At 43.0% G+C, this 12,867-nt stretch overlaps 1 protein-coding gene across 1 annotated transcript; it reads right to left on the bottom strand.

Annotated features, from left to right (window-relative positions):
• Positions 1-2,136: 2,136 nt before the first annotated feature.
• Positions 2,137-12,713, bottom strand: TRMT10A (tRNA methyltransferase 10A). The gene is given in 9 exon segments (XM_042811704.1): positions 2,137-2,625; positions 5,919-6,024; positions 8,011-8,160; positions 8,971-9,045; positions 9,523-9,618; positions 9,621-9,671; positions 10,780-10,942; positions 11,715-11,995; positions 12,639-12,713. Coding segments are annotated over 8 exon segments (1,008 nt in total). The 5' UTR covers positions 11,915-11,995; positions 12,639-12,713; the 3' UTR covers positions 2,137-2,458.
• Between the last annotated feature and the right edge of the window lie 154 nt (positions 12,714-12,867).

Here is a 12,867-nt window from a genome sequence, read left to right as displayed (position 1 = left end):
GGCCAGGAATATGGTCTCGATTTATCCACAGGTAGGAAAGCTCCAGACTCGCAACAGCTTGATTTAAAAATGTGCATTTTTCTGATTTCACTGCTGCATATGCAAGACAGGCTGTCTTTTAGGCTGTAATACAATTCCTTCATGAAACTAAAATGCTTCGTCACCAGAATAATTTCATAAAGTGCCACTGGACCTGTTCAAGTGTCTCTAAAGTCCCCAGCTTATCTCCTAAATGAGGCACACATATGAAATAAGTCTTAAAATCTATGAGCCCACAGTGTGCATGAACCAGCAGCGTGCCCTAGTGGCTAGGAAGGCAAATGGTATCCTGAGCCCCATCAAAAGAGGGGTGGCCAGCAGGGACAGGGAGGTGATTGTCCCTCTCTATTCTACTCTCGTGAGACCCCCCCAGTATCTGGAATACTGAGTCCAAGCGTAGAGCCCCCAGTACAAAAAGAACAGCTGTTGGAGAGAGTCCAGAAGAGAGCCACGAAGATTATCGGGGGCCTGCAGCACCTCCCGTACAAAGAGAGGCTGAGGGAGCTGGGCTTGTTCAGCCTGGAGAAAAGGCTGCAGGGTGACCTCGTTGCAGCATTTCAGTGCCTAAAGGGAGCCTACAAAGAGGAGGGGAATCAACTCTTTGAATGGGTTGATACCTGCACAACAAGGTGAAATGGTTTTAAGTTGAGGGAGGGAAGATTTAGGTTGGATGTCAGGGGGAAATTCCTTACTGAGTGAGTGGTGAGGTGCTGGAACAAACTGCCCAGAGAGGTTATGGATGCCCCGTCCCTGGAGGTGTTCAAGGCCAGGTTGGATGAGGCCCTGGGCAGCCTGGTCTAGTATTAAATGGGGAGGTTGGTGGCCCTGCATGTGGCAGGGGGGTTGGAGGTTCATGATCCTTGAGGTCCTTCCAACCCTGGCCGTTCTGTGATTAAAAAAACCTTCAAGAGACTGAAGCATCTTACAGCAGGTTTGATGGGTGCTATGTACACTCACATGCGGTGCCTCAGCTGTAAAGATGTACCTCCTTGCAATTTGACTGTTTTACAAATTTTTGTCAAAACTCAGTGTAATAACTAGTGGGCATACTTACACTGCTCTTGTTAGACACAATACCAGCAGTGCTTTTATGAAGAAGCTAATCTTGCTGGAACAAAAGAATGTTTTTATGTAGTCTAACAAAACTAAACCAAGAACTACTTGAGGAAAAAAAAAAAAGCTATTTCAAAAGAAGAAACTTTTTCTGCGGATATTTTAGAAATACAGGGAGAGGTTTAGGAACTAATGACCAGTTTGGTGCCAACCCTTTTAGGACCACAAAGACTGCAGGAATCTCACTTCCATTGTCAATTAAAAAGCAGTAACAGAGGAAAGAATACAGATACAAAGTCACATTTCCATCTCCTCTGATTCCAGGTCAGCAGAGACGAGCAGTCACGATAAGGTGGGTTTTAGCTCTTCAGCAATCAGTGTGAGAGCCATACTTTTTCACATTCCAAAATGCCCCAGCAGCTACTTGGACAGCCCCTACAAAGCTAGGGAATGGGGCACATTCTCACAGGTGAGAAGCAAAGCCACACCTCTGAAGTGTCCATTTCTGAACTTGGAAAAAGCACAAACTGATTGGCAGCTTCAAAACAGAAACTATGGCTTTAAAAGGGGAAAAAAAAAAAAAAAGCAAAGCACTTGACAGACAACACAGTTAATAGAATGGGGAAAAAAAACAACAAAACAAACAACCAAAAAAACCCAGGTATACTGCCATCTGAACTCACTGCACATGTACCAACAAACGTATCACACCCCAGCCAAGGCACATGCTTTGCATGTACACAGACACCCATTTACTCAAGCTGAAGCATTAAGCAATGGCTTGACCCCATACTTGTATTTCCTCCTCTGACCACAACTAAAAATCAGGGGGAAAAATGGGAGTGGCTCAGCTGATAAAGGCAGCACAGTTGCTTGTGACTGTCTGTTGAGATGCTCAGGAAAATCAGAGTTATTTCTGTTTTTAAATGAATGCCTTGCAAACAGGCACTAGTGATACAGGTTTTGAGGTCACAGGATTATTTGTAATTCATTGCTTAGAACTGAAACAGAGATGAATGCACACATTAAAACAGCGATTCAGTATTTTGGGTAATATATCCAAGCAATTATTAAAAAAACAAAAACCACATAAATAACATAGCTTCCTTGGTAAACAAAATAAATTCTGCATTTGCTATTCATTTATTTTTTAAAGCTATTAATATAGAAGTTTCAGGATAAAAACTGCATTTGTTTTTACCCTTTCTGTCCAAGAACAACTTTGACCCAACTCTGAAGCTACCAAGCACTGAGACAATTAAGTATCACAAGGGCAGCAGATGATCTTCAGAGCTTAACTGCTTCGTGTCTCAGTGTTATCCCACAAACTCCATGTCTCATCTTTCCCATCTTCTTATTCTGCAGGCTAATTGCTGTCTGAGTCCTTGTCTTCACCCTCTTTCTCACATAGGGCACGTTGGGATGAATCACTGGCTTCCCCCAAAGGAACTGCCCCCTTCCGCTGTGGCAAGACACTGAAAAAGGCCTCCTTCCAGTCTCTCTTCTCCAGGTACGCAAGGATGATTTCAAACACTGCAACGTCAAGAAACACTATCAGCTCTTTTACAAGAAAGAAACTGAAGCACTGATAGGGACACAGCTCCAAATCCATTTTTACAGACATTTACATGCATTTGAGTAGAGCTGAGGAAGTGAAGGAAGAAGCAGAAGTGGCAATCTGATACTGTTGCAGTTTAAAGCAAAGCACTTTCAGCCTCTAGTCTCTGTAGTCTCTCGGTTACTACAGCAACACTTTTCTGTAGTTGCTCCACTTCGAATTGACTTCTCTCAGGGACAGAAGAATGTCCCCCCGTCCTTCAGGTCTCACAGGTGCCTTCTATACTGGCATTAACACTTTCCCATGTTAGAAAGGAATACTCCTGTGGATGCACTTTAACAATGATGTCGCTTCCCTCCCAAATTATAACACAAAGACAGTCCCAAGTCTTCCTAAAACCTACTATAACCTCATTATCTTTCTCTTCCACTTCTAACTGATGAAATCCAAGCTTAAAAGCAAAAACTCTCATTACTCCCCCTTTCAGCAACCATTAATAATACAAACTTCTTGCTGTTGCTATTATACTAACCATACTGTTACCCAACTCCTTTCTGTTTCACCTCTTAAAATTTTCCCTGGTTGACAATAGCTCCAAAGTGCATTATATGCAAACTATGTAATGCAATCAGCAAATTCTTATTTAGAAAAATCCCAGGCTGCCCCTCCCAAAAAAACTCCTAACATAAATTGCAGCCCTACAGCAGCAGGGAAGGCAGGAGGCAGCCCTATGGCTCATAGGTTAACCAAACATAGCTAACAAATCTGGAGTGCAGGGGTGGTTCCTCAAGCTCGAGAAGCACTGCAGAAGCTCAAGCACTATAGAAATAGTGCTAACACCATTTGAGAATGGAGACTTCAAAAAAAAAAGAAAAAACCACATACCCAGTGCAAATGTTCCATATGAGAAAGGATCAGAGGAGCTCTGAGGAGCTGCACAGATCTCATGCTGAGAGTCAAGATACAGAAAAGTATCACATTTACTGGAGGTTTCCTAGATCCAGGTTTCCTGGACAGCCTGCCAGGATGCCCAGATTACAGGACAGTGTGACACTGACGTAGATGGCCATTTTACTGAGCAGGTTATTCACCTTGGAAGCATGCGGAAGCATGAACTCTCAAAGGTCATAGCACTGCATTAAGACCACTTTAAGTTACTCCAGAGAACATCTGTGGCAAAAGTGGCTGCTCAAGAAACAAGAAGAATGCAAGGAACACCCTTGCTTTGGAACTTGATACAGTAAAATTAGAACTGATGGAAAGAGAGAGGCTTCAATGATATGCTGCAATAGCAACAAAAGCATTCAGCAAGGACGTGAGAAGACGATGGGAGCAGTTAATAGACATCACTGCAGACTGGAACGTAACATGGTACTGTAACATACAGCAAAATGAATTTGCCTTGGCATAGAAACCTGAATGGATGTTTGTGTTCCTCATGCCATTATAACACGCAGACTCTGAGCCATTGTAGAAGTATACAGAGACACCATCCCAATGAAAGCTATAAATAAGCAAATAAATGAAAAGCAGGATATGGACTCCACTGTTAACAACACTAGCGATTTCTCACCACCAGAGGGCCCCATTCAATTTAAGTGCTTCAAAGACTGACAAGGCAGTTAATAAAGAGTTTCTTTGAGATTTTTCAAATTCACCACTATTAAAAGCAGTTCCATAGAGACCAGGCAGGTCCCACAGTCTCGTCTGTCCCATGCTCTGGTCTTCTAGCTTCAATCCCTGCACAGAGAGCAGGCACCCAGATGTCAACCAAAACAGAAATGGGGAGCAATCACAAAAGCAACAAGATGCGTTCTCAGGACAACAAAAAAATCTCAGCGCAAATAAGCTTCTCTCTTGCACAAAATTTACACGAAACTTGAGAGACAGCTTGATTCTGTTCATCTTCTTCATATCTAGTAGCATTTCCCTTGACAACTGTCTTTTTTAATTTAGCTTGTGTTATTAGGGTTACAATATGGACCAGGCTATGATTACAACCACAATGTCCCTCCGCTTTTGGCAGTGGTGGAATTATTCTTGCCTGAAATCCTTAAGCGAAATAGCAGAACCTCACAAATGGTCTGTGTGTTATGCTTTTCAGCTCTGATCTGAAAATATTTTAGGAGAGTATATTTTAGGGAATGTAATCCCACACAATATGAAATCCCAGCAACTAAACTGCAGTAAAATCAGGTGCCTAGAAGTCTAACACAAGAAAAATGCATAATATCATAAAACAAATAAACAAGTGCCCGAATAAGTGATCTCTTTTTCTCCCCATAAGGCAGCCTCCAAAAATGTTGACACTAGAGGTCAGTATAAGACTACTGCAGAAAAATTCTCCAATAAAACTTTACAGACAGCAGAACTTCTAATAAGTAGCAAAGATTTGCTAGTGCCTACATAAAGAACACATAAAGATTAAGTTTTAGAAACTATTTCCTTTATGTTTAAATATTCTTTATTATCATGCAAACGTGCATCTCATCAATCACTGGCCTCTCATGAAATTAAAGTTATCGTGCAACACATTAATAACATAACAAACTTACACAAGGCAAGACAAATAAAATAAATGAACACGAAGTGAGGCAAAATGAAAACTCAAATGCCATGTTAAAAAAACTCCCACAATGGTCTGTGCAGCCCCTGTTTTCTGTGCTTTTTTTTTTTTTTTTTAAAAAAAATGACACTGGAAAATAATCACAGAACAGGAGGACTAGAAGGCGTCAAGACTTCATCAAGCATAATTGTATACTTCAACCAAAACCAGGAAGCTAGGTAAAAATGCAGTTATGAAAGCTCAGCAGACGGAGAACTGCTTAACCAAACTAGGTCAGCATACAGGTACCTAAGCAGTTACAGCTGAACAAAGCTGTCAGAAGACATGAAAAAACATCACATTCTTAACCTCCAGTGGAATAAAATACACAGAATGGTTTTTCAGTGTTTTGTTCACTTACCCACTAAGTCTAGAAGTAAGGCTGGGGTGGTAGCAATGCCAAAATGAATCACGGGACAAGTTAAGAGAACAGAAGGTGCAGTTGTCAGTGGATAAGGCACTTCCTTAGCTACTTTTGTATTTCCCCATACCTAAAATACTTAAAGGTTATGACTACTGCATCCCAAAGGCAATTAGATGCAAGAAATACCAGCTCACTAAAAACTGGATGCTTTCACTACAGCGCACAATCCGAAGTTTCAAACTCAGAATTCTGCAGGTACGTTCTGTAACAGCATCGTCACTCAGTATTTTAGAACTCACCATGATTGACTGCTAACACTTTCCGACTGTTCATCTTCACAAAGCTTCCCAGAGGGAGCTGTGCGTGACCGATTCCTTGCTCTACAGCTTTTTTGTAAGTAATTCCCTGGAGGAAAGGCATAAGAACAACTGGACTGAGTACCACAATTCCATATCAGCGCATACAGATAAGATTACAAGCATCATTTTCTGTCCAGAGTCTCATCAGCACTGCCTCACTATTGCTGAGGAAGATATTTAAAAACAGAAAACTATCCAGATAAGACAGTATCTGCTTCAAGAGTTACCTCTGAAAACATGCCACCTCAAATACATGTCACTCTATGACGTACGATCAGAAGGATGGCAAACAAGACCTGGTCATACAGGTCTAGAACATGCCGGGCACAGCCTGCTTCAAGGGCAAGCCTGGGCTGAAGCACAAAGTTACTCAGTTTAAGGTAACCAGGTTGATTTTTTTTTTTTTATTAAAAAATAAAAAAAAAAAAATAGGGGAAAAAAAAAAAAAAAAAAAGCAAATTCAGTACCTGAGAAACAAACAAGTTCTGGAAAGTGTGTACACTTGCACAGTCAATAAGTATACAAGGTTAGCCTTGGTAAGATGTAAAATCAGTAAAGCCAGCAGGGCCAATGATGCCCTCTCTTACACATCAGACTCGCAAGAGGTTAGATTTCTCACAGGACCTTTCAGCTCCAGCAATAAGGACAACTCAGCCCAGCACTGTCATTGAAGATGACAGTGCAAAACTAGAAATTAAAGGTTCTCAAGATTAAAGCAGTGTCCCTGCTTGTGTTTCTCTCCCTCTGATCTCAAAGAGCGCTAAGTATCGCAGTGGTGCTGCAGTCAGCCCTGAAGAGGATTCAGGCTCTAGTGCAAACCAAGCTAAGTGCCCATCAGCATCGGTGGTGCTGACACAAGGGAACCACAGAGGAGATCAGCAATGCAGAGCAGTCAGACGAGTCTTCATTTAAGCCCCCTAAGGAAAGCCAGATGCCAGAAATTGCACTGTCAGATACTGGCTGTGTGTCAGCCCTTCACTTGGGATTGGAGAAGGAAGCCGATACCCCACAAGCCATTCTAGGCTAGGCTCAGTAAAATTATCACCTTGGAAAGATAATCAAAATAAATGAAAACACTCACCAGTGTTGTAGGCTTGCAGCAAACTCCACAAGGAGCCATCCCCAGAAAGAGTGCCTTCCTCAGTGGCAGTCAGTCCTTAAATGGGGTCTAGGAGAGGTGGAGCCAGGCTCCACCCCTTCCTGGTAGCACAGGGGAATTGCTTTCACCTGTGCTCTCACAGCTGACTCACTGCTCACCTCAGGTGATGAATCAGAGGTTCAGGCTGTGATCAACAGCTCCCATACAAGTGAGTAACCGCTTGTATTATAATGACCATAAGGGATTCGCTTTAGTTTCCTACTAGCCTTTAAGTGTGGACTAACTGCTTTAGTATCATTGGTGATGCTAAGAAAAAAAAAAAAAAGGAATGAATCTTAAGCCTCAACACATCACCAGAAGTGATATCGGGGTTTCTTTGAACAAAAGTGGGAACAAAAGCACACAAAAAGTGCTTTTATTTCCCAGCTGCATTCTCCATGACTTTCCAGGTTCACACAGCACAGTCCCATGTGCAGCTATGGAACCAATCTCTCAGGCACTTGCATTACTTCACTAAATTCTCCTGTCAAGCAAACTCATTAAAAAAAGGATATTCAAGATTCAAGCACTGCTCTTCATCTATTTTTGGGTGCATGCACATACAAGCACACACACAAGTGCATGAAAAGAAACCAAACCCTTCTGTCTGAAAATATGGCCCTCAGTAAGCTGAGCAGCGTTATGAATTCCGTTCCTATATTTAAAACTAAAAGATTCAATCCTAAAAAGCCTCAGTACGTCTGCACTCTGGAACACAAGTCACTGATACCACCACAAGCTTTACTTTCCCTCTTCTGCAACAAATTTTTAATGAAATCTTTGTTGAAGAAGTTTTCTTATTATTTATTTTTGTTAGTTTATACGTGTGCATTATTTACGCAAAACAACATGTGAATAGAAGAACTGTAAAGAAGAAGCATACCCACAGTTTACCTTGTGGTGATTATGATCCACCAGTCCTCCAATCACATAAGCCTTCCTCTCGTCAAGCTCACCAAGAACGTCTGGGGAATCTGAGGTGAGGTACACTAGGTCTTCTTTCTTTATTAGCTCACTGTAGTGCTCTGTTCTAATTTGGATATCCTAAAAGAATTCAAAGAGTTACATTTAACTGCTGAGTTGCTGGGCAATCTTTACAGACCCAAGACTGAACCAGCAAAAACAAGGGTCGCTTTACGCCCCTCATTCACGTTTCACTACGTCCCACAGTACAGACTGCATACTGCATGAATAATCCACAGACCCACCACTGCTCCCTAGAGCACTGGTGTGTAAAACAGTTGCTGAGAAACTTTCTGAAACGCCAAAAGAACTCTGCAAAACCTTAAGTTCTTGCGATTCTCTTCAAGTGTTACCTTCTGTCCCCACAGAGATTCCAATCATTTCAAGACCACCTTTCCAAAAGAGCAAGAACAGATGCAAACACTAAGCGAACAGCACTTGTTAGGATGTGGGAGGAGAGGTTTACTCTGTGCCTCTGGCGATCACACAAAATCTGCTCAAAGTGGAACCACTCTTCAATCACACCAGCAGTGCTCTTCCCAATAAAAAATTAAAAATAAAAACCAAAAAGAGCACTGCCAAAACAGATGACTGTCAGAACTGCCTAAATCAAGCAGTCCATCAGAGAACAGTATCTGTTCAAGAAGAACAAGTGAAGACTGTGTGTGGAGTGTTCAAAGCAAAAATAAAATCTAGATTCAATACAAGCACTCTTTGACTAAAGTTATACTATTTTAGAGCACAAAGAGCCTCACTTCAACGTGATATTGCTCTGAAGTCACAGAAAAAAAAATAACCATAGATAAAGCACTGGTCCTTCACAATACATAACTTAGCTAACAATTGTAATGATTTCTTTTTCCCTTCTTATAGAAATAGTCAAATATTCACCTTCCAGTTGACCCATCCTTTGTCATTTTCATTCATATTGCTCTTCAGCTGTCCCCCATGGCTGGTCAAGTAGAACTTTGACAAGAACAAATGAAAGATACACATCACTAAATCGTTAAAATGTCAATCTGTTTCCCACTGTACAATTTTTTATTTTTTTTTTTTCCTCTTAAGCATTAGCTAAAATGCTCACTTATCATCTAGTTTAAAGTGATAGTGGTGCTAAGACCACATCATGCAGTTAGGAACATAAAGAAATACACACAGTCCCTTTTTTCCACCTATGTGTCATGGACAAAACTGACTATCAGCACTGCTTTAGTGGCACACCAGTATCTGGCACTGCACCAACAGCCACACACTTTCTTACATGTATTTTTGTAACTTCTGGGTTGAAAATTCATTAGCTAAAATAGATGTAATTTTCTTATTAAAAAAACAAAGCTTTTTTTTTTTTTCTTCTTCTTCTTTAATGTCCACCTGTGTTGCAACTGTCTTTTTCACACACTTTGTATGTGACAATACAGCCATACTTAGTTTGTTTCAACATACCTGCACAGGATGGAATGCTTTGCGATTTTCTGCATAACATCTCTGAATTTGCTTGTGAAGCTTCTTAACATCCTGTATACAACACAATTTGTTTTTTTACATAGTCCTTCAGACAGACCACCACAAAATGCTTTACCATGAGCCAGAAGCTAAAGAGAGAAAAAGGAGGCTTTTAACTGGCAAAAGTGACTGCTAACAGAGAGCGGACATCAGACCCTGACAGAAGGAACAGCCTTTGTGAAGGGATTCTGCTGACATGGAAACATACATCTTCCACATTTAAACACCTCTATGCACATGCTTGATTTGCATTGTTCAAGGAAACAAACAAAACAAAAATCACTGAGATTTAAGCACACATGTAAACATTCAAAATTAATCTCAGGAATCAATGAAATTTGCCACGCCACAACACTCAGTCAGTGCCACGCGTGCTCCGCATTACAGTCAAAAAGCAGCCAGATGGACTTTGCAGAAGCTCAAATTCATGCAGTCTTGCAGGACAGTGAAGTCAGAGCAGTAGAAAGGCTCAGGGCAAAAGCAAGGGGAGAGGTCTGCCTTAAACACTGCGGCCTGCACTCATACATGAGGCTGCAAAGTATTGCATGTTCCTTGTAGGGGTAAAGCTGTTCTGATCTCAAAATGGCAGATCAAGTGTCTTGACCAGTGGCTGGGTACCATGGCTGATCTTTCTTATATTTACCTATCCTGTGAACATCTCTCCCCCTTTTTTTTTTTATTTTTTATTTTTAATATATAATCCACTCTAAAATTTTAGAGATTTTGTGCTGTCCTGCCCAAACCACTTCTGGTGTACTTAAGAGAAAAAGCTCAGTATCCTCATAATGCTAAGAGTTCTAATTGCCGTGGAACCACTCTAACACTGCTGGGAGCCTCACACTGATTTCAAAGAAAAAAGTAATTGGATGTGGCATTTACAACCTTTCTAGCAAAACCACTTTGAAGCAGAATTGCATGCAGTTTCATAGAGAACACACTGCACAAACTGTTTCTATATTCCTGTTTCATGGAATCAAACCAACTCCCACATCTCCGTGAATGTGATCAGAATCTTTAGCAAGCGTACATAAACATACATTCTAAATCTTGAAAAAGTCTGCAACTGATGTGAGCAGCTCTAGGAGTCATTACAATCTGAAAAATACTAACTATCCACTACTGTCTGCTCTGATATTGCATCAACACTGCAACCAAAGCATCTTCCAACATTGTATTTGAGGGGTAAATTTGACTTACCTTTAGCACCATCAAGTCATCAAAGCTGCAGTCCACAACAAGGCGAAGCGTGCTGGGAACAACTTCCCTTCGCATACGCTTTCTGTCATTCCCTTCATTACTGGTGTCTGATTTTGACTGACGTTCTAATTTTCTCTTCTGGCGTTTTTCTTTTCGTTTCTGCCTACACAAATAAACATACAGATAAATCTTTGAAAAAACGTTGTGCTGAGGCGCACATTATGCACATAAATGCACAGTTCTGTGATGAAGGTGGATGGCCCATAACAGTGGTAGTTTAATTTCTCTCTGTTGCTCGCATCTGTGCCAACAGAACCATGAAACCGATACCCCAACTCTGCTTGTGAAGTTCTGGATATACACACAAAGATAGATATCTGTGATGATTCAAATGAAGACAATGGTGAGAGTTTTGCAGACTTAAAGGTATTCTGAGTCAGGTCTTCTGCCCACATATGCTTCTTCCCAACAACAGAAGAACACAGCTCACCATTGCCCAAAAACATTTTCACAGGTAAGTCCACGTAACTAACAGTACAGCATTTCATGTGTCAAAAAAGGAAAAAAAAAAAAACAACAAAACAACAAAAAATGAACTCAGTGCTTTACAAGATCTGCCAGCAACAAGGAAAGGCACATCCCATTCCTGAGATTCATCCCTCCTGACAAGCCAGTAACATGCAATTTTGAAGCCCTTCTCCTATCTGCTTCAAGCTGAGGAACACTTCTAGCATGGAGAAAATGCTTACCTTTACAGCTTCTTCATTCTCGGATGGAGCAGACTGTGACTACTGCTTTAAACCTGGTATGGGAAAAAACTGGTTCAAGTGCCCTGATTTGCTAAAACTATCTATGCACAGATTCTGCTGACACGCTATGACCATCACAAGAAATTAGCACACACAGTCCTACAAAAACCATTTCGTGAACCATACCTTCGGAGATCCTTCTGTTCTTCCCACTGTTTTTGCTTCAGTAGTTTCTTCCTTTGCCTCTTGGACATGGGCTCAAGGCATTCTGCTTTGCCTGTGCCTTCCTCCTGTCTTTCTACTTGCCTGTCACACGACTTCACCTTTGCTTCCACCTCAGGCGCATCAGGGGGCATGGTGCTTTCTGTTGGTGTTCCTGATGACATGAGCTCCTGGCTGGCTTACTGACTTGTATCTCATCCGCGTGATAAATATGTCACGAAAAACAACTTTTCATCTCACCAGTTCTGTAAGATACAAGAGAGTAGTCACTAGAAAGCTATCAACAACCAGTTCAGTCAGAACGAACGCCGTTCTAACAAACATCTATCATAAAAAACGGAGTGCCTTTTGCGGTTTGCTTAAAGCCAGGTTAATAACACATAAAGCACCAGAGCCGCGCTGCACGCCGCCAGAGGCATTCAGCGACCTCAGCTACACGACAGCGCCGCGCCACCCGGGGATGCCCGGGCCACGAGGCCGAAGAGGAGCAGCCGCCCAGCGGCACAGCCCCGCCCAGCACAGCGGCACAGCCCCGCCCGCAGCACCCGCGCCCGGCGCTCCCCTGGCCGCTTCCTGAGGGCTCTCAGGCACGCACCCGCACAGCTACACATCTGTACGCACACGCGTGTGCTCGTATCCCCACACGCACACAGAAACACACGCGCATCTTTATTCGCGCCCCCCAGCCACCTCATAACTCACCCGGCTTCTCCACCCCCCGCCTCAAACCTCCCCAGAGGCGACGGCGACAGCCGCACGCTGCAGGAGGCAGAGGGGCTCGCGCCGGGCCCTCCACCAGGCGGCCATCCCCCCTTCCTCCCCGCCCCCCAGCTCCCCGCGCGCTCCCCTCAGCGCTAACGGCCGCGGCGCGCGCAGACCCCCACGTACCCGCGCGCCGCCCCACGCGCCAGGCCTTCGGAGGAACAACCGCCTCTCGAGCGCACGCGCGCGCCCTCCCCGCCCTCCGCGACTTCAAATCCCAGCGGGCTACGGGCGGCCGTCACGTGCTGCCGGCAGTCACCACCCCGCCGCCCCCGGTGCTGCTTGGCGCTGAATGGTAGAGCGGTAGATCCGCTTGGGTTGGAAGAGACCTCAGGAATCGTTCAGTTCCAGCCCC

This window comes from Centrocercus urophasianus, unplaced genomic scaffold (assembly GCF_019232065.1).
Source record: "Centrocercus urophasianus isolate 14NV4802_14NV808 unplaced genomic scaffold, USGS_Curo_1.0 seq_13, whole genome shotgun sequence".
Lineage (NCBI taxonomy): Eukaryota > Metazoa > Chordata > Aves > Galliformes > Phasianidae > Centrocercus > Centrocercus urophasianus.
The sequence above is the reverse complement of the archived record's forward strand: the minus strand, read 5'-3'. Positions and strand labels throughout refer to the sequence as shown.